General features: G+C 41.9%; 1 protein-coding gene across 1 annotated transcript in view; it reads left to right on the top strand.

Moving 5' to 3' along the window:
* The window catches only part of BMP6 (bone morphogenetic protein 6), a gene marked incomplete at its 5' end in the record, with an annotated part of 89,194 nt that overhangs the window by 47,946 nt on the left and 18,924 nt on the right, over positions 1–22,324 (top strand). Inside the window, one exon of the mRNA XM_041475345.1 lies at positions 14,567–14,759. Within this exon, the coding sequence (XP_041331279.1) occupies positions 14,567–14,759 (193 nt within the window). The remainder of the gene's footprint in view (positions 1–14,566; positions 14,760–22,324) is intronic.

Here is a 22,324-nt window from a genome sequence, read left to right on the forward strand (position 1 = left end):
AAAACTGCATATAGAAGAAATGCAAGTCTTTGAAGAAGAATATAGAGAAAATACATCCCAGAGCTTTACCTGAGCTGTACAGAAGTGCAGCTTTAGCCCCTACTGCTGTTCTGCATGCAGGACATCATGAATATGGAGTGCAGAATGTTAACTTGAGCATTGGCTATTTGTATCTAACAGCAGGCTGTGAGTGTTAAGGCATTGAACTCTTGCACTCATATTTCTCTTTATTTTAAAATAGCAAAACTTTTTTTTTTAGTTGAAAGCAAATCGGCATGTACTTGATTCCACACTTATATATGTACTAATTGGAAAAGTTTATCAGTACACATTTTGCTGTTAGCAATGTAACCAAAACTAAAAACCTTAGCAAATCCAGCTAAACTTGCATTTATTTATGGATAGACTAGATAATATTTCTCCCTTCCATCCATTCTGAAAGCAGAATTCACACTTGACTGTCTCTTCAAAGCCTTTCAATCACACTTTCTTCTGTGTGCAAAGTACAGTTGACTCCTTTTTAAAATACTAAATATCCCTACTGCTTCAGATACCTGACTAAAGACCTTGATGTTTGTGCTTTGTTATCCCACGGTACCCAAACAGGACTGCTCTGTGGCACACTGAGCCAAACCAAACATTTGAGTGTAGCAAATCACAGGGGGCAATAACCTTATCTCAAGGTTAGTTATCCGGTCACTGCCCTTGCTCCGAGCTGTTTTGGGTGAGATGCAGCCTGGGTTGGTCCTATGACAAACAATGCTCTGGATGCAGGGCAGCCATCCCAGCTGCTGCTGCTCTGCTGAAGAAACAGCAGAAAGGCAGTGGCAGAGGAAAGAAACTTTTCATAAAATTGAGCTAGACATATGGGGCTAAAATAGTCACTCAGAAAGGTTTGTGTAATTTTTGCTGTTGTTGAGTATCAAGGTTTTTTTGTATAGAGAATAAAATCTTGTCGTTGAAAGACATTTCTTCCCACTGAAAAAATTTATTGCTCTTGTTTTTTGTTTTCCCTAATAGAAAAAAATATATATATATTTAATAATCCAAAATATTAAGAGCATAACTATGAGAAAAGCATTTCTTATGGAAATACTTATTAGAAAATATTTTGTCTTTGCCAGGATTTTTTAGGTCCCTAGCCTTATCTCAGTGCCTACAGTAGAAGCTGAGAGCTCTGTTTCACCCAGCCTCTTTCTGGCTCAGTGTAACACAGAGTTGCTGAAGCTATTGATATTTTCCACATGGTAAAGGCAGAAATTTTTCTTTTCATCCCGTAGAAAAGGTTTTTTAATACTGGATGAAAAGACCTTCTAATACTTTGAATGGATGCTATCCCCGGTAAGATAAACCTTCTATCTGAAATATTTTCCATCTCAGATCTTACTCTGATGGAAAGATATTGAGTGATTCTTTCCATGCATTTGAGTACCAGGGTGAAAAATAATGTTGCTACAAGCTCTTCAGGATCTTGAAATACAATGGTGATATTGTTCAGGTTAGGGTTGTTTTTTTTTGGTTTTTTTGTAATGTCTTCAGATGAAAAGTGTGGGTCGGAAGGAATCTGGAAGGTTATATACATCAACACCTCACCAAGACATCAAGCATGTGGAATTCAATATTGCAGTGATTATGCTTGAAATAATGCTCAAAAGAATTCTCCTCAGCTACCCAAACAAGTGCACATATATCAGGTAGTTACAGGTCTTCAGAAAACAAACAAAAAACTCCACCAAATAATCCCTTCTTGAGTTGGTCTATTTCCTGTAATTTTCTAACTAGCATACAGTAGCCAAATTCTGTGGTCTAGACTGGTTTGTTCTGCAATTTTTTTTTTTTCTTAGGGATTTACAAACCACAGAGAGTTGGAATGGATCAGAATAAATATTTGCTCATGCACCTACTGATTAGAGCTTTCAAAGCCCCCAATCTTGTTACAACACACGTGTGACATTAGCATTCCTATAGGTTAGGCAAATATAAGGGGTTTCCTCTCTACCCACTTCTCCCCTCCTCAATTTCAGTTTCATGGATAGAACACTTTAAATATGGTGCGTTTTTCTTTTGGTATCTCTCAGTGTTTTCTGCCTGGCAATTATCTGAGACCCAGACAGCACATTTTTTAGAATCCTTTTTATCCCCCTCCCTTAATATCAAGCATATTATTACTCATCTTGGAGCACTTCATCACTGCTGTTTCTGAGTTGGTGATTTCTCCAAGTATGATAGCAGCTGCAGCTAATAACATCAATTATGTAACACTGAGATTCCTGTTCTCCTATTTTGACTGGAGGAAGTTCTTCACTAGGACATGCCCATATAATTAACTGTATTTTTCTCTGCATGCAAACATTGTAAAAGCTTTAGTCTTGCTGTGTCTGTGAGAGAATAGCCATAAAAAGATTCACTTGGTGAAGCCACAGCCCCACTTGTTAGGGTGGCTTAGTGTGCAGGAGTGAAAAAGATTCAGTAAATTTGCATTAAAAAAGTCTGGTGCTTTTAAACTCTCCCCACTGTCTATATGTTTGTAAAAAGTGCGCTTTGATGTGCTAACCTGATCCAAACTTTCTTATGGTTGATGGTTTTCGTATTAAAACACAAATAAAAACTGAGTAGGTATGGCAGCTGTCTCCATGGAGTCTTGTTAATACTGTCAGATACGTAGCATTACCCTCCTGCTGTAACTTAAAAAAAAAAAAAAAATTCTTTAAAGGACTTAAGGAAAAAAAAAGTAATTTTTTTAACCAATGTGCCTAAAGTCATAAACTAAAATAAATAGTCACAAACTAAATCATAAACTGAGTCATAAACTAAAATCTGTGTCTGGGTAATTTAGTTGCTGACAACATTAAAAACACTTCAGGCACAACAAAAGATAAAAGATGTACTTTAAGAAGAAATTTGTTGTAGGCATTTATTTAAATTGATTTCTCTATATATATATTTATGTATACTCAAATTTGAAAGACTTTTGGTGTTTTTCTCCAAGATTGGCATGTGACCATTCAAGGCAAGAGAGGAGGGCATTACTAAGAGAGAAGAGTGGAAAAATAAAATCAGTGATGACAAGGCTGGGTTGGGTGGGGCAGAGAAATGCTGGGATAGCCAAACAGCCAGGACATGATTGCAAGGAGTGAAGATACAGAAGCCAAATGTCTAAAAATTAATTTGTGGGCAAGCAGCTCTGCTGAAAATTTTAACACATTCTCCTTTTTTTTTTCGTTTCAAATGCTGTCTCCAGGAACCTGATAACTTACAGAAAAAGGGCAAGATAAACTGAAAACCAGAAATGCCAACATACCAGAATGTTTTTTAAACCAGTGAAGTTTATTAATTTCCTATTTGTTAACTTGAGATCTTTTGGAGTCAATTCATGTGTTATTACTTTAAGAACAGTTGTAGACAACTTTTGTTTTCTAAATGCCTAGAGCCCAAGAATTGCTTTGGTGTTTGGTGAAAGTGAAGGGGGTGGGGAGAAAGGGGAGGAAAAAAAAAAGTAGTACTTGGCAGAGTCTATCCCTTTTCCTGCTGGATGTTTTTCAGGTGAACTACCCAGCTATGCTACTGTATGTAAGTCAGGCCAACTATGTGGAACTAAGGATTATTCCACAAATCCCCTTTTAATAGTTCTTTTAATGGTGCTTTTCCTCAAGTCTTACTTTTTCCCTAGGATTTCCTATCCTGACTGGGAGTCTCCCATCATTCCCAAAGCATTGCATCTCCCTGGCTTTCACCCGGGCTGGGTACTGTGCTCTGCAGCTGGGAAGAGGAGCTGTGTCCCCCGCAGGCCTGGCGCGGGGCTGCCGCCGCTGATGGCTTTATCAGATGGACAGAGACATTCCAAGTATGCTTCTGGTCACTGTGGGATATGGGAATATAAAAAATAATGAAAAAGGAAAGCTTAGACCAAAGCTGTTAGTCAAACCAGGCGTTTTTGTCAAGGCTTTTTTTTTTTTTCTTAATATCTTTTCTTAAAGAGTGAAATTCTTTCCTCCTAAGCAGATTGCTAAAGCTGTGTAATGTAATTTTCTTTTCTTTTTAAGGCTGTGTTTTGAGCAGCTGAAAGCTGCAGGTTAGGTAAAACTATTAATGACCATTTTTTGACCTCTGCTCCAACCGCCCACAGCGGCTGCAAATTTTTAAACGTCTGACGGCTGCTTGGCTCTCCGCAGCATCATTATGTTGGTTGACAGCAGATGAGGTTTCAGAGGTAAAAAAGTCACTTCCCAAATTGCACCCTGCTGGCATGGCCAGTAGACAGATTAAAAATGGGAGTTCAGTGGCATGGTAGGACAGGAGATCTCGGTTTTTATGTGCAAGCATGTCAAGAGTTCCCTCTGGTTCTCTCTGGCTGCGTGCTTGGTGGGGGCAAATCATGACACAGGGCTAGTGTGGGGAGAGTGCTTTGCAAGATGTTATTGCCTCAGAAGGAGGAACACTTACTTCACATTGCTGTAAGGGCTGTAAAATATTCTGGGATTTCTGGGGGGTTTTTTTCAGTTTTCATGGTTGCTGCTCTTGAGCACTTCCCAGATGTGTTAGGGTTGCACAGTGAGCGGCTTCACGGCCCTCCTGCCTTTGCTGGAGAAGGCTGTGGATGTGGTGAGACTTTCCTTTGCCCATCCTCTCTTTTTGCCAGATTCCTAGGCCTGAGAGAGTCTTGCCTGAACTTTCAGGGAACCTGTCAGGATGACCAGGACAGAAGGACAGGGAGGAAGGAGTGATAAATAAGAAGGGTGGCAAGAGAAATAGTGGGTTTAGCAAAGGTACTCTGGTATTTCTGTGTAGATCAATGTCTTCCAAGGCAGTGTTTCTTCCAGTTGGCACAGGGAGTTGTCCTAACCCTGTGGTGGTGTTCAGCCCCAGTGGTGGTTAAGAATTTCCCATACCAGTGACATCTTGGAACCCCTTCCTCTGGATCAGTGTGCCAAGCCAGCACATTGTGAATGGATGCACGGAGGGGAGGTTCACTTACAAGCTGTGCTGTTCCTTGGACAAATGTACATAGCCAGGAGTAATAGTCTTTAAAACACTTCACTGTTTCTTCAGGCACTTCGTGCATTTGTCCTCCTCAGTCTTCAGAGCTGTAGCATCTTCTTGCCTTGACTGTCACAAAGAGTGTTTGCTTTGTAGTCGTGTTAAAGGTTGGGAATTTGTGGGGTCTCCAGACCATGATTTTACTCTTTTTATCCCTGTGGCTACTTTCTGCCCTCCTTAGGGGCAGTGCTTCCTCCTTTCTTGTATCTTCTGTTCTCTGGCTCATGCCAAGTCTGGTGTCCTTCATGCTGTCTCACAGGGTGCCCTGCCCATTCCCCAAAGCCCATGCTCTTTGCTGGTCTTTTGGCTGGATGCTGCTTAATTCAGTCATTTGAAATTGGAGCCCTGCATAAAATACTAAATACTGAACAATAAGTGAGGCAGCAGCATTTCATGGTATCAGCTGGAATCACAAGTCATGTCAGCAATGGCCATGCCCTTATGGTGGTGGTGTAGTCTCCAGGACAGCCTGACAGCTTCTGGAGCAGGGCTGAATTCTTCTGTGTAGCTGAGTCTTGAGTCCGGGATTAAACTTTTCCAAAAATTTATAAAACCGTAAGTGCTCTGGACAGTATTTTTAGGGGGAGTGATTGCACTGTGCTCAGGAGATATCTTTCTCAGCTGGGCTATTAAATGAAAAGCTGCAACCTGCCTGTGGTGCCAAGAAATGAATCTCAACAAAATGAAAGCTTGCAACTTAAATTGCAAATATTCATCTGTTGCCTGCTTTCCTACTTGCTGCTGGTTGATTCGCAGTCATACCAACAAACATAAAACCTCACCTGCCAGAAAAGCAGAGAGGGTAATGCCCATAAATTAAAAAAAATCTTCCCCGCTTTGCACAACCTGTATTTTGAAATTTAGCTCAAACTTCCGACTGAATTGGTCTGTCCTGCCTTAAATTCCTGCAGAAGGACAGATAATTTTGAGAGGTGGTGCGAGATGGCTATGCCATTTAAAAAATTCTGAAAATATTTCCAGACCCAGTTGGTGCACCCAGGGCAGCTGCGCTTCCAGGGAGCTGCGTGCCAGTGGCCGTGCCAGCAGGAAATGCAGCGTGACCTGTGGCGAACCTGGAGGGTGGGAAACGCTGCGAGAAGATTTCTACGGGCAGCTCTGAGCATCCCAGGCAGTTACTGTGTGGGTATGGACACAGGAGCCAATGCTAAGCCAAGGAGGCAAGTAGGAGAATTCTCTTCCCACCATGTGCACAGCTGCAGAGCACTTCTGATCGTGTCTCTGTGCCGATGGGCTGACAGCATCAGCTTCTCCCCTCCTGCAAGCTGGCTGTGCATGCATGAAGCCTGGCTGTGAAATAGAAATGCTTTTTGAAAAGCATAATATTATTTTAATCACAAATTATTTGGAAACGCAATACAGAAATAGCTTCAGATCACTTCTTCCAGAGGGGTGTTTTTGCAGTCAGAGTCTTTATCAGCTTCTCAGTGGGAACTGCATTAATATTGCCACAAAAATGCAAACAGTAGTGCCTTTGATAAAGCAGTTTGGCATCTCTTAAGCAAAAAGATGTTTTGTTTTCCTAAGATACAACACTGTTTGCAGTGCAGGGACCTGCCATATGTGCCAGCATATGGAAAGAAAACACCAGCTTTGTTAACATTTATGTTGGGAAGCTGTGGGGAAGGAACGAAGGAGGCGGCTGTGGAAGCAGTTGCAAAGCGATCTCTGTTATTTCAAGGGGACAGCCCAGGAAGCCCAAAAGTGAGTGTTGGTGGCAGAGGTGCTGGTGGCCTGCACTCAGCCTCCTGGCTTAGCTGCCCCCCGAGCACTTTGCCAAGGGCTCTTTTTCTCCTCAGTTTTGCTTTAGCTTTTCCCATCGTGTGCTAGAGCAAGGCTGTCCCTGTGCTGCCTCTTCCCACTGCAGAGTGGAAAAGCTTTACTGGCCATACAGTAGGCATCTTTGTGAAAATGTGAAAATGCCTTTTTAGTACTTTCTGGTGTCCCATGGGTATTATAGATTTGATTAGGGCATTATTTTGATTTTTAGACTGCCTTTGGTTCAAGAATCCTGAAAGGAAGCTGTTGTGCAACTATTTTAATCTGATTTTACAAGCCGATTCCAGCTTGATTCCCAGCGCAAAGAAACAAAGAAGAGCTCAGTTGCATTTTTCATCTAAAAGTAAAAACCCCTTCTCCTTTGAAGCTCTTCTGTAGAGTGTTATGTTTAGAGAGAGATTTGCTATTGTTTAAATTTAATCTCCATAATTACATTGGGATTGGATTAATGATGGGTTATTTTCTGAGTCATTATTTTCTGGCACACACCGCTGTTGAGCATAAAGCCAGGTCTTCATTGGCTATAAACTGGCATCGCTCCACCAAAGCCAATAGAATAATTCCACTTTATATTGTGTCGGCCCAGATGTGATATCAGAGCTGTTTTGAAGAAAGCATCCTTTTGGAGTTTGTTGGCCTTGAATCTTCATATTATTGTAGAAGTGTCTAGGCATTAACTTAAAACTGCATTAAATTTATGGTTGCACAGCTGATTGTTGTGTCTAACCCACCTCAGCTGGACCCAGAGGGATCAGCAAATGGTGCAATGCCAGACTGAACCATAGGTATCTTGACTTTTTTATATGTTTAAAAACTGCCTTTTATCGCTGTGGATGTGGGACAAGTTCATCAGGGAGGTCTGGCAAACTTTTATATGCTCTTATCCATGGGAACAAACCTGGGTCAGATTGTTTGGGATACTGTACTGAAAATCCAGGGAAAATGTCTGAGAAGCAGAAGGACTGCTTCTTTTTGCAGTTATTTAATTAGTTATTTTTGCTCATTCTGCTTTTCAGAAATGGGTGAAGAGAGGGGGGAATTTAGGAAGGTCTGGCATGTAGAACAGCAGCAGCGGGAGCAGTAGGCAGTGGACTTGATGTAGGTGATGAATCCCTCATCATGATTGAGCTAAAATAAAGAAACAGTCATTTTTAGGAGATTCTAGGAGGCTGTGTAGAGTTGCTGTGATTGCAGAAGGTAGCTGAAGTTGCTGGGCTGAGACAAAGGTGGGAAGAAATTATCTCCCTACCTCTTATGCATGTTGGGCAGAGAAGGGTTTGCTTTCAGACCTTGTATTTTAATGTCTCATCTGAGTTTCTTCACTTTTAAAGAATTGTTCTTCTCACCACCTGTGAAGTGGCTTGTTAATAAATCATAGTTTTGAGAAGGAGAAGGTTTTGCTTTCTTTTGGGTCTTTACAATAAAGAGAAAGTGATCAGTCCTGTCCATAAGCAGGAGTGGATTTAGGATGTCGCTGGGAAGGAACAGTAATCTCTTTATCTTGGTGCCCAAGTGACAGTGCACACATTGTATATATGGAAGTGTGCAAAACAGGCAGCGGTGATCCTTTTCTGAGGCATCCTCACTGCTTTCTGGAGTCATCTGTTTTTGCTGCTGACCTGCTCTTGAACCTGCAGGTCCACCTAGAGCAACGCAACTTCTGTTTCCTTGTTAAACAGCAGCAAGTACCTGTAAAGCCTTTTAGTCTTCTCTCCTTCCTCTTTGAAAATATTAAACTGGTACATTGTGCTCTTTGGGTTGTACTCTGCAGTTTTTAAAACAGTGTTTAGGAAATGCTGCTTATATTAGGAAGAAATGTCACCTTCAGTCTTTAACAGTAACAATGCTTCTGCAGTTGTGATCATCTGTCAGAGATGTGGGACTCTTTGGGAGATTTGGTATCTTTTTTTAGATTGACCTCATGGATTTGGAAAACACAAACAAGGCTTCAGGCACATTGTGGGCATCTCTTCAGAGTAAAAAGAACGTGCTGCAGATCCCATCCATGTAGATCCACTGTGAAACAGAAGGCAAATTGTAAGACCCAAATGAAGACTGAGTCTTGCTCTAAAGCTGGACATGCCTCAGATTGGTTGTACAAACCCCCACATTCTTACTCTCTTTTGCTTCAAAAGAAGCAACTAGCAACTGTGGACCAAGATCAAGAAAGGAGGATTTAAGCTTACATGAATTTTGTTCTGTGCAAGCTGTTGTCTGCCAGTATTGAAGAAATTCTGGTGATGCCACTGTAAGTTCACAGCAGTAGATCAGTCACGTATGTACATGGTCTATTTATTAGAGGGGACTGTTGGAGCTTTAGTAGTGCTTAGAGCATTTGAGGCATAATAAACTGCTTCATTGCTCCAAATGCTATTGACTTAGAGCAGAAATTGGTGATGTAATACAGAGGAATTACCTTTGTGCTGATTATGTAGATGTGGTGGTGAATCTCCTGTTAGCCATTCTAGTTTTCAGATGTTTTCTCATTTTATTTGGGAGTGGGTCACGTGTGAAGGCTGAGACAAAATAAATGGGAACTACTTAGATTTGCTCTCAAACTGAATTCAGGAACACTTATGCAAAACTCACTTTGCATAAGCAGGTTGCGAATCCTGGCTACTTTTCCTGGAGCATGTGGCCCTGCAAAACCAAGTCACCATTAAAGATTTTGATGTGCAAAAGATTCTTCAGTAGTTTCGGCTTTGCTGAGGTCAGGACAGATGCAGAATGTCCTAAATAGTCCTGTCTTATTAATTTGCAACCCCACTCTTTCCTTGTGCCCTCCAAGGCACATTGTCATGGAAATAATAATTATTTATATAGGAAATTTATTTTTTAAAAATTACTTCTGGAGCTCTAGGTTAGTATTTTCAGCTTTGTTTTATTAGAGCTTGAACTAGAAACTTTCTTAAGCCAGTATTTTAATTCTCACTTGAGCACTTGACCTAACACTTTTCTCAGCAGCTGAGAACTGGAGAAAATCACCAGATATCATGATACTTGGTGCTGCTGTTCTAAGTGAAAATTGTGTTTCCTCAGGAAAGGCTCTTGACCTGTTATTTCTGCATAATGGTTTGATTTAGATCCAAAAAGAAATGCTTAAAATTCCAGTGCAGAAGGAGGATTTATTTCCATGCCTGTCATTAGACTTATGCTTCCTTTGGTCCAAGGTGTGTGCTACACAGTCAAATGGAAGCAGGATGGTGTAGTTGCCAAAATAGATGTGTTAATTTCTCAATTAATTTTTTTTCTGTGCAGTGTTTTTAAAGTAACAAGTATTGTAAACAGCACACTATTTTTAAACCAGGGACATTTTGTGCTGAAATTGGCTATTGCAACACTGGGTAGAATTAGAATACACAAAATTCAAAACCACAGTAACCCTAATTTTGCCATTCTTGCCTTTTTAACTGCTCAACAATAGTGCTGTGTTTGTATAGTATTTAAAAATATTTGTTAAGGGGAACGTAAAGAGCTACTGGCAGGCTTCCCTGTTAACTCTTTCTGCACACTCTGGCAGTCTGCTCAGAAATGGGCTCTAGTGAAAACTCAGGGGTGAGTCCAATGTCCAGAGCTCACACCTTCTTTTGTATTGCAAGCAAAGGAGCAGCAACCAGCCAGGATGGGGACAGAACCCCATGGTGGAGTGGGCAGTCCCTCTGGCTCGTGATGGGCTGTTTGACATCTCCTTTCCCAACTCACCCTGATATGTGCAGGCCTGGATTTGTAACCTCCAAGGACTTACTCCAGCAAAAGAATAGTAATGTTTGGGATAACACATCTGACCATGAAGATGAATTTTGTAGGCTGTAGTTCATGCCATGACCTCACAAAGACTAGTTCTGCCTGGCTTGGTCCTAATGTTCCAGCCAGCACTCTGGGAAAAGATTATGGGGACCCAACACCAGTCAGGGCTTCTACCTTCCAACCTGCCCCAGCTGTGAGCTGCCTGATTTTCCCTGCAAGAGCTTTGCACAGTTGGGACATTCTTATGTCCGTCGTCAGATGGAAATTAGCTTTGGATTTCACATCACCGGTCAGAGTGACCCAAATGTATTCATGTGGAAAAAAATAATAACAGCAAAGCTGCTTGAGAAATGATTTCTGCTTTTTGCTGTTGCCTTGCATTTTGGTGCATGCTGTCTGTATTTTGAATACAAGCTCATCCAATGCATTGTAACGCAATAGCAATCCAGACTGGGTAATCCTGGGAACCAGCAGCTTGAATCTTGCCTTTCCAAATTTTACTGTTCTAAACTTGACTTCTTTGTTAGAAATGAAGAGTTTCCAGGGGGCAAAAAGCCCCCAGAGAAGGACTGTTGGCATTTTATATTTTTAAACTGTCTTGCTGAATGAAAACAGTTGATTATTAGCTTGATGGGGTGACAATGAGTATATAGAACTTAAATATCTCACCACTCCCACAAAGAAAAAAAAAATCCACCCTCCATTGTATCATGGGAAGATACATAGCCAGAAAAACTTTCCAACTCATTAAACTTTTATACTTGCTTCATACAAGCTTAATGTAGGCTTTTTTCCATCCTGTGATGATGTTGGGCTGCTTCTGAACTGATCCCAGTGGAGGAGGATGCCATCAGCTTAGCACTATTTCTTTCTTATAACAGAGACCTGCCTTTCTTATAACCGAATGAGCTGAATTGCTTAATCTGAAGGATTAAAAAAAGATTTCCTTGTTTGTGTGTTTTGGGTTGTTTATTCTGCCAAGCCTGATAACGAAATCAGTCTGAATGTTTCCCCTGTAATAAGTTTAGTCAGCTTCTATGATTGTGTGGTGTATTTGGGCAAGGACAGGGATAAAGGAAGAAAGTTTGAAAAAAACAGGAAAATACTATTGTGAATATATCAGGCAAGTTATAAACTGGGAAAGGGTAATTGGAGTCAAGCATCATACCTGCTGCTACTTGTCATGCTCTGTGGTAGTTGTTTTGGTGGGCTTTTCTTCATCTTGTGACTTGTGTTTGACGTTTTAGGAGAGGAGTATGGGAAAATTCTGATTTAAAGTACTAGAGTTTGGTTATATCACTTTTAAACTGCACATTTTGTGGTAGTGAGTGGAGTTCAGGCCACTGTAGCTGACTTGAAGTCAGAAAGGAACAACAAAAAGTGATGTTTGGGCTCATTTTTAGCTCTGTGCTGTGTGGGACAACTCCAGGCTCTCTTGTGCACAAGGAGAGACCATATCACATCTTGATGTGGAGCAAGAGCTGGCAGGAAGCATCAATGACTCCTTTGCTGTCTCTGATGTAATTTTAGCTTTCTGACACTCTGATGGAGTCCTGTTGCTTATCCTGGTTGTGTCCTTCCCCTTGCTCTTCCTGCTTCTCCTTTATCATCCTCAGCCACGAGCCTGGGGAAAAGTCGCCTCACTGCACCTCGCCTGTAGGTCAGCTCCTCCCTGTGACAGCAGGAAGGGGGTGTGGGTTTCAGCTGGTCACTGCACCCATGAGCGAGGATGTAGCGAGTTCTAATTTGAGAACTGTTGCTTCATTTTTGTGCCTCTCCAAACCCCTGGATTTAGACATTCCCTCACCATTAATTACATCCTCTCGTCTTTTAGCAGCGAGTAAATGGGCCAAGCTGGGCATGTCCTGCTCCAAGCACCCCAACACTGTTTCTCATTGGTTGGCTGCTTACAAGTTTCTCAAAGTGTCTCCTCTCTTTTGGGAAGTGCATCCTGTGGGACTCTCCTCAGGATGGGGAGTGATTGGGCAGCTCAGGTCCTGTCTCGTAGGGCACACATGCAGGTGACATCAACCAGTCTGGTATTGCCAGAGTTGATCCCCATTAAATACAGGGTCAGGTGCTCCAAAGGGAAGCCCAGATCACCCATAACCAATAGCCAGAGAGGTAATTCCTGGTGGCACTGGAATTGAATCTGTTACCATCATTCGCCTCGGTGCAATCTCTGTTGGAGATGCTGGGTGTCACAACCTCATTTCTGGAAGCCATAGAGCCCAATCACCCTCATTTGTCTGTTGTTTGACATATGAGCTGCTCAGATGTAGACAGATGCAGTGCAAGACTAACAAAATTGGCAGCGGTGTCTGACTCTGACAGCAGTTTGAGAATTTGCCTGTTTGCCTTGTGGCAGCCCTTAACACAGCATTCCCCAGTGTGGTGTCCCACAGAACGCTTGGCAGCAGTCATGCAGAGGTGAAAAGACTTCCAGGTAAACTTCAAAGAGAAGGATCTGACTAACTGTCTCACAGGAAGCCAGGATGTGGACCCAGCCAGATGAGGCAGCTCACATGGAAGGGCTGCCAAAAGAAAGGGAGAGGACGGACGAAACTGTGACTGGAGAATGAGGAGGAATAGGCAATTGGGCGAGGTAGAGGGGAAAGTCTCCATGGGCTGTTTCCAGCAGCTGGGAGATGTCTGTTCTTCAGGGAGGTAACCTGTGGGTAAAGTGCCGAACCTCAGGCACGCTGGCTGTCATTCCTGGCTCTGCTGCAAGCCTCCGCCGCCTGTCCTTGGACAAGTCACTCTCCTGGTGACTCAGTATCCCAGCTGGAGAACAGGCATTGCTGCTTACCTCATGGGGATGTTGTGAGAGTAGGCTCGTGGACGCCTTTGCAGTCTGATGTATTAAATGTGGGGGGGGGAACAACAAAAAGTGACCACAAAGACAAACATTAAAAGGGATCTGTTCTTCCTTTGCCGCCTGTGCACGTAATCATGTCCCTAATGATAATGTAGTGGTGACTTATTCATCACTGACATACACTCCTTCAGTTCCATTGGTGGGAATGGCTTTTTGTTTTTACTATTTGTCCCCTCAGGCTTGTAAAGATGTAATTTTGTATGTTTATATAATATGTTAATGTTTTAAGCACTTTCTATTAGAAAATTAGAAAAAATAACAAACAATTAATCACAGTCAGACTAAGCTGAGATGTAGTCAAGTAATACAAGAGTGGAACTGGAGCAGAGTTTGCAAAGGGAGCCTCAAACAGAGAAAATGCAAATCCTGAGACCTAAAGAAGGAGGAATTCTGCTTTGTGTCTGTCTTAAATTCTATGCCTGAGAGTATCCAAGGAGGTCTAAGACCAAAAACCAAAAGTGGTCACTCTTCAGCTCTCTCCTTCTAAAATAAGCTTCTGTAAAGGAGGGGGAGCTCTGGTTGACTTTAACCCTCAAAATAAATGTCATGTTAATCGTATTCACTCACAAGGTGATCCAATGGCTAGTGTACAAACCTGGGAACCAGAAAACAGGATGTGTTAGGGCACTTAGGGAATTGATTGACCTGTTGCTATCACTTGGTTCTGCCTGTGCCTGTGTGTGCTAAAGCAAAATGAAACTACTTGTCTCCTTGCTTGGAAGAGAGCTATGAGACTTAGTGAAATGCTGTAAAGAATATAGAGAGCCACAGGTGGAAAATGCTGGGAGTGATCACAAACTTCAGAGTTTTACACAGGAGCAAAATGCATGGTCATATTTCACCTGTCAAAGCTATCTTTTCTTTAAAAAGTAGGAAATCCAAAAGGAATTGGCTAGAGAGGAGGAACATTCATCTTCACTTAGTACTGTATTTGAAAAATTTTAATTGCATAAGTTTTCCTGACACTCACCAGGGCTATCTTTGGAGAAAAAAACCAAGATTCTTGGTTTTTTTGAAGGAACAGGTGGCAGCATGTAGCAACCTTTTGTTATTAGATTTTAGTCATGGTTCCTTATTTTTCCTTTTCTTTCCTTTTCCCATCTGCAGTTGAGTATGACAAGGAGTTCACGCCTCACCAGCGGCACCACAAGGAATTCAAATTTAATTTGTCTCAGATTCCTGAGGGCGAGGCCGTCACAGCTGCTGAGTTTCGGATCTACAAGGACTGCGTTTTGGGAAGCTTTAAAAACCAAACCTTCCTTATCAGCATCTACCAGGTGCTGCAGGAACATCAGAACAGGTATGCAAGAGGGAGCTTGCTCTGTGCCACCAGCTGCTGTCCTGGAGAAGGCTGAGCTTATGCAATAATATTGATAAGGCTGAAAATAAATATCAGGTTTGTTCATGTTGACAGGGTTATGTTATTGCGTGGTCCTTTCCTTATGAGAAATGGCCATGGTAGGGTATGAATGAGGGTGTGACTTAGCTGCAAGCTTTGTCATTAAATAAAGAAAGAATCTGCTGAGAAGCAGTAGATTTTTAAAGCACTGCTGGCATTGCTGTTGTGTACTGAAATTCACATATCCTCTTTCAAATTAATACTAGCAGCCTGTTTGAAAAATACTGGTAATTAGTTCAGACTTGATCTGCTCTCAGCTGGACTTATATTAAAGTAAATAAAGCAGAAGAAAGTTCAACATGCTGACCACAGGTACAAAATCATTTCTGGTCTTTCAGTGGCAATGAGAGAGGAAAAGTGAGTGAGGCAGGGTAGAAACTGTGACACAAAAATCCAAACAAGTGTAAATGGAGTGATTAATTTTAAAAGAGTAATGTTTCAGATGGAGGAATCATGTAAGGCTAAAAGATGGAAATATATGGTCAATTAAATGTCAGAGTAATGCTGTGGTACAAAAGTGTTTCATTACTTCTACCAAAACTTGTCAGGACTGTGACTGTTCCTCTGCTGCAGGCATTAAAAAAAAGAAATCAAAACCAGCAGTGTTTAAAAAAAGTTCCATTTGTTTTCTCTTTGAAGGGTTCATGGGCGTTTTCCTTTCTGCAGCTTCTTTCTCCAGCCTTTCCACTGGTACCATTTGGAGGGATCAGCCTTTGATGATTGGCAGTCCTTAGAGCAACATCAAATATCTCGTGGTTGTTCTGCGGGGAGTGTGGCTTCTGGGGAAAAGAGAGAAATACTTGGGTAAATAGGTGATGGGGAAGAAGGTGTGGGTTTTGGGAGATCAGTGTTCCCTTTGTGCTTCAACTTGCAGATTGTTGGAGTGCCTCCTGGGGTGATGTGCGTCCTGGTTAGGATGTTACATCAGTGCCCAGCTGAAGAACTGGTCGAAGTCCAGACAATCATGCAGATTTCATAGATGTTAGGTATATTGTTCATTTGGAGACACATTGCAGAAAAAATGGCGAGTGTTGGTCTGCTTCAGATTCCAGAAGTTGAGATCCCACCTCTGGACCAGGAAGGAAACCTCTGCCAAGTATCTGTGGAAGAAATTGATACACTGCTCTGTGACAGTCACCGAAGCAGTGCACAGAGTAGGAGAACTGTCAACTTTTATGTGGATATAACATTTTTTTGGAGTAAACTGAGCAAGCAATGCAATGTGGGAAAGAGGATAAAGTATTGGATAAAGTCCAGGATATGGCCCCTAGTATAACCTGTTCCTAACAAATTTACAAACTCTGTTCTGGAAGTGGCAGTGTGCAGCAATGATGCTGGGACCTTGTATCTCTGTTTCACACACCATACCAGAAGCATGCCAAAGTGGGATTGCACTGCGAAGCTGTGACATGTCCTTTGGCATCTGCGTGTCCTGGGCGTGCCTGGGTGCTAGAGGCCTCCCTACAGACAGAGCGGAGACAGGAGCACCTGGTGGGGATCACCAGGGTGGTGTCTGTCCAAGGGCTGGCGAGTATTTTGGGTCTTTCCATTCCCTTCTGCCACGTTCCATTCTGCCGCTGCTGGTGGCCGTGCCGAGGGGATCCCGCCGCTGGGACTGGGAATCCTAGCACAGCTTCCTGCAGGCCCAGGCTGCCAGCAATTCCCTGTCCCTCCTGACAGGGGCTAGGCGTGAACCGCTGACCCAGGGATGAGTGTCTGTAGTTCATTACTAACCTCTGACTCATCCAGTCCCTCAAGGCTCCCTTTTTGTTTCTTTTTCTGCTTTATTTATTTACTTTTACTGGTGGGAAGGAGGGAGACGTTTGGCTGAAGCATTTTGTACTTCAGATGAGTCTGTGGGACTTGTCACATCATCCTCACAGAGGTGGACAAGATGTGGCTCACAGATTCCTGCAGCTGTAGAAAGGACATGCCCTTTTCCATTCTTTTTTCCTTTCAGCTTAAAGGACTCTTTCATGTATGTGTAAAATATAAAATCGTATTTGAAAATGTGTACTTCTTTATTAATACATGGATAGTCTTCTATTTTCTGTATATTGTCTGTATATAAAAGTATATATATATATATTTAATTGTCCCCTTTATATTAAAAATATGCAGATGTTAAAAGAGTTAAGATAGTAGAAGCTGCATATTGCATATTCAGTGTTATATTCTGTTGAGATCTGCTCCATTGGCTACAGCTTCCATAGGTTCAAACATTCACCCTCACTGGTGACCTGGGTGGACTTTGGCCTCTAAACATTCTTGAAAACAAATACTAAAAATTTGTATTTAGCTGTTTGCTAATATCTCTGCATGGAGGGGGAAAATGCCTCAGATTATTCTGATATGCCTGAAGAAACTATATTATTTGAAACATTATGGGTTTTGATCATCCATTCACTTAGTTGCTTTTACTGGGGAGAAGAAAGTCCAAAATGTCTTTTTCTCCCCTCGTGTCTCAGTGCATTAATTTGGAATACAGTGTTCTATTTTCCAGATCAGAACAGTGGAAGGTTAAATTAAAAAGAAAAGAAAGCACTGGGTTTTGAAGGAACTTGTTAAATATTTGTAAGGCTTCTATTGAATTTTAGAAAACATCTTGTGAGCCAGAAAATAGCAGCTGCCTTTGACTTAAAAAACCAAAAACTATTAAAAAAAGTTGTGTCACACTTCCTTTAGATTAATGGTTTTGAATGACAGCCTGATATTTCCTGACATTTTATGACATTTTATTGCATGAGGAGGAGTCTGTACAGATCTTGAAGTGTAGGTGGTGAACTAGCAGGTGAGAGAGAGAATTTGATCTCACATCTTTTTTTTCATCTTTTCGTGCTGACATATATTCCTTCTGGTCCGGACAATTCATCTCTAAGGGCTGCAGAAGGTGCCTGTTCAGTTAACATTTGCAATCTTCAGAGAAAATTCAGACACCATGTTAATCTTGGCGTTTATGAGGTTAACAGTTGTCTGAGGCAATTACTGGTAGCTCCTAAAATACTTTTGGGCACAAATGATTCTTAAGAGGGTAGCTGGCATGTATGGATTTAAACCAGGAGCCTACAAGAGAAAGGCAGCATGCACCTCTGGGGGAAAAATATAAAGAAAAAGGATCCTGCCGGCTTCTGTCAAAGAAACAAGTTTGGCAGGGCAGGAGATAAGAGAAATGTTCAGTAAATACAAATCTTCACCAAAGCTCAGAGCCTGGAAGTATCCCTTGGCTCCAATTAAGTGTAATGAAGTGGCTTAATTCAGTATTACTTGAGCAAAGGGAAAAAAAAGCTCATCTGGACAGTAACAGCGTGAGCGTGTGACTCCAGCCCAGATGTGCGCTGCTGCACGGATTCGCGAGGCCTTGCTGGCTGCTCCCTGATGGCTAAAAATGGAACCAAGCCTGAGGCTAAAATTTCTGCCAGTTACTAAATTACCAAACTGATTTTTGCCACTGTAGACAAGGCTAATATCAGGGACTATATGACATTTGAGGCTGTCTTCTAGGCAAACATGTATGGAAAGAGAGCATGAACGATCAGAGATCAATGCTGATTGAAATAGCATAAAACCTCTGGGCAGAAATGTGAAAAACATACTTGTAGGGTCTCCAGGCAGTTAAACTCACATTGAGGATAATGCGGTCTATGTACATTCTCTCTCAAAAAAGAAAACATTTTTAATACTGACTCACTTATGTCAGTAATGTTTTCATCTCCCCATTCTATCCACCCTTTCATAAGGTAAGAAAAATAGTGCCTAGAAACGAAGCTTTTGTTTTTTAACCAAACCGTGGTTAACGGCCACATTTTGTCATAACACAAACTGTTGGAGCTGTCAGTGGGATGCTGCGAAGAGATTAATGAAATCCTCAGGATGGATGGGTCAAGCTTGTGGCCAGCCGTCAGTGATATGTATTTTGGATTGTGTGGAGAAGAGGCTTCACCAGGCAGGGCTGAGGTGACATCTGGTTTGCTTTGAGGGGGCTGGCTGGGTTTTGGAGCAGGCTGTGGGCTGTAGGGGCTGATGCTGGGAGAGGGAATGGGCGACACATCTGGCAGATGTTGCTGCCCTTCAGCTTCTGACCCCCCAGAGTTTTAGGAGGCTGGGCTGTTTGAACACTAGGGTGGGATCTTTTTCTTCTTCTTTTTTTTTTTTCCTACTTTGGAATATGCAGAAAACAGGGATGTTTGCCAAAGCACCAGTTTAGGAGGGCAAGTGGTGTCAGCTTCCAGGTGCTTGTCCCACCTTGGCTGTATCTGACAGTCTGTTTAATTTCAGCGGGCAGAAGCTACACAGCCTCAACTTTCCTGCCTTGTGTGGTACCAATGCACAGCTAAATCTGGTGCCTGGACTTGAGTCTAAAGTGCAGGACTGATTTGGTGGAAGAGCCAGCAAAGCCCTCTGTGATTTCTGGTACCTCTTGGGAGTGGAATGCCATGTAAACAAGACCTTTACAAGGGAAGGAAGAAATGAGTTTGTCCCTGAAAACCGATCATTATTTAAACAGTTTCTTTCTCAAAACTTCCATGCCCTCACCCAGAGAGGTGTCAGGTCAGGACTAGGGAAGGCAGTTTATGGTTGATCAAAGATGTTAGTCCTTGGTTTGGACCATCAGTATGTTTTCAAGTGTAAATATCCTGCTAATGCAGACCTCAAAACACTCCCACACTGTCCAAACAACTGATCTATGAAAAACACAGTGGCCTGTGTTAGTGATCAAAGGAAGATACGGTACGTTAATGGTCAGTTTATTAAACAGTTTCGTTTGCACCCAGAATGAAATATGGGAGCGTGATGGTCAGGAAGATTCCTCCTACATGAAAAGACACATGTGGACATTAATGTGCCCTGCAGAGCAACTGCCTGGGGACCATGTTCCTGTTCCACTGAACACAATTCCTTAAGGGTTAAGGCGCTTGTTGGCTTTAGCTGCCAGTTATAGTGGTAATAAAGTCTTCCTCTTTGCAACAGGATATTTATACAAATGTGATCCGAGCTTCTAATCTAAAGGGCAAATTGATTCAACTGCAGTGTTTATAGCTTACAAAATAAATAACCCTCCTTGACTGGGTTTTGGAATGGGTTGTGTAATACAAATGACAAAGCTAGCATCAATCTGTTTCAAGTTGGGGTCAGATTTGTATATAGTGTGCATATATTTGTATATGATGGAGCTGTTTCCATGATGCTATAGAGAGGCATCTGTCCACATCTCAGTTCAGCTCCCACTGCGGGTATGTGATTTGTTGTGTTTTAGGCTGGTTGGTTTAGAGTAGTTTGAAAGTCAGAGTTATTCTGGGTGAAACATACTGGTTCCATAACCAGCTGGCATTTTCTATCTAAACTAAAGAATACCATATCCATATCAGTGCCTTATTTTTTATTTAATGGACAAAGATAAATATTACCCCTTTGTCCTCTCCCCCATCTTTGTGCCTCAAACTGCATTTAAACTCTGAATTGTAGTACTATAGCCGTCACTACAGCTGGAATGCCCCTTTTCCATATAGAATTGTAGTAAAAAGTAAAAAAAAAAAAACAACCTAGATACATTTCTTATTCCTATTACTTGGGATGATTTTTTTTCTTTTCTTTAGCTCTTCCAGCTGGTAAAATATTCATTCCTCATATCTGTAAAGCTCAAGACCTTAAGCTGAATGGGTTGGCACCCAGATATTTGTGTTGATTTTACTGAGCGTTATCATGGATCTGTAGGTTGAACTTCCCATAGTCTTGGTGTCTTCTAGTTCTCAGCTCTGATTTTCCACCCTTTGCCAGAGGCAGCTCTGAAACCTGGGCTTCACCTTGCTGCTCTCTGGTGAGTCTGGAAGACTTAACCCTCTGCCCTAGGAGACTTTACTGCCAGAGGCAATGGACACAGTGTTGCAGAACAGTCTTTTCAGCGCAGGGTTACTCTTTACATGGAGCAGTGGAGGTGCCGCGCTGAGCTTATCCATTCCTTCTTGTTCTTTTCCATGTCTGGATGCATCCAGGATGGCTTTCCCCTCCCTATGCTGAATTGCAGACCTCCTCCAGAATGTCCCAGCATCTCCATTCCATGCTTTTTTCCTCTGCTGGCTCTCAGTCCTTGCAAATCAGTGCCCAGCTGCTGGTCTTCTCTTCCACCTTGGAAGCAACTTCATTTGTAGGTTGACATTTCTTCATATTTCCTTCCTTGTTTCTAAGAAACTCTTACAGGCTGCGTACCTCTCTCCTGGCCTTCTGCCCACAGGTGGCATTGCTTCAGGACAGTCAAACTGAGCCTGACTTCTCATGAAACAATAGAGACTGCCTTTGCTTTCCATGGCAGCTCACTCCAGGTGCTGGCATTCCCCTGCCTGAGGCTCTCTGTACAGGGGAGCACTCGTGGATTAAATTCCCTGCTGCTGTTAAGTCCTGCTGCTGTTAAATGCTGCTTTTAATTCTTTGGAGTGCTGGTCATTTAGATACACTAAGTTGTTAAGGTTTTGCATTGCATCTCTTGTCAGTACCTCGTGCAATAGGAGCTCCACATAAGGTCCATTCTATAAGTAGTGAACACTTTTAAATCTGAAGTAGTGCTTACATCTACTGCAAGATGGGGGATCTACAGGTCTGAAGAGGCTGCAGTTTCAAAGTTTTATCTATGTGGAGCTCCATCCAACTCTGCAAGACCAAGTCAATTGTGGGTGAGAGTTATTTGCCCATTGAAAGTAGATAAGAGCAAATAATCTTGCTACTTTGCTATATACAGAATAGAATACAATTTTTACAGAAAGTTGATGTCACCACAAACTAAAGACGCTGATCCTGAGGTATGCAGAGGAGTATTTAGAAAGTGTATTAATTAAAATGTAGATTCCACACACTTCTGTGCAAAATTCCCTTTTGAGAAACTGCTGCTAGGCAGTCTAGACTATTATGTCAACTTGTCTTTGAAGAAAAGTAAACAAAAAGGTTGAGCTGAGGAAAGTTTTAGAGACTTATAGTAATTAATGTTTTGGTAAATGGCTGTTGATGCGTAACAATCCTTTAAACACCTGGGTAATTGCAAGCTTTGAAGTTGGGCCAAAAATGTTGTTCCAAGACATGTAATTAAAATACGAGACCTTTAACTTGGTCATTTTGGAGGTGAGATTTCTGTTTGTTCTCACTGTCTCCCTGGTAAAACTTCTGTCTGCTCAGGGAAAGAAGGCCAGGGAGGGTGGGAAAGTAAAAAAACTAGTTCAACAGATGCTTCTTTAAATTTAGCTTTTTATAGCTTTGGTGTTTTTCCTGTAGCAAAGTTCCATGTTGTAATGTGTATCCAGAACAGAGAAATTATTTTAATGTGAACATTTCACTAAGTATAGCAACTAAGAGAAACCACTTGACCTGGTTACTAATTTGACTGAATTCTAATTTAATTAGTGTTCAATTAAAAAGAATTAACACCTAGAGATGTTCTGTTGAAAGGTTTACACAGAGGTTTCAGTTAACAAAATATTTGT

This window comes from Pyrgilauda ruficollis, unplaced genomic scaffold (assembly GCF_017590135.1).
Source record: "Pyrgilauda ruficollis isolate IOZ18807 unplaced genomic scaffold, ASM1759013v1 scaffold35, whole genome shotgun sequence".
Taxonomy (NCBI): Eukaryota; Metazoa; Chordata; class Aves; order Passeriformes; family Passeridae; genus Pyrgilauda; species Pyrgilauda ruficollis.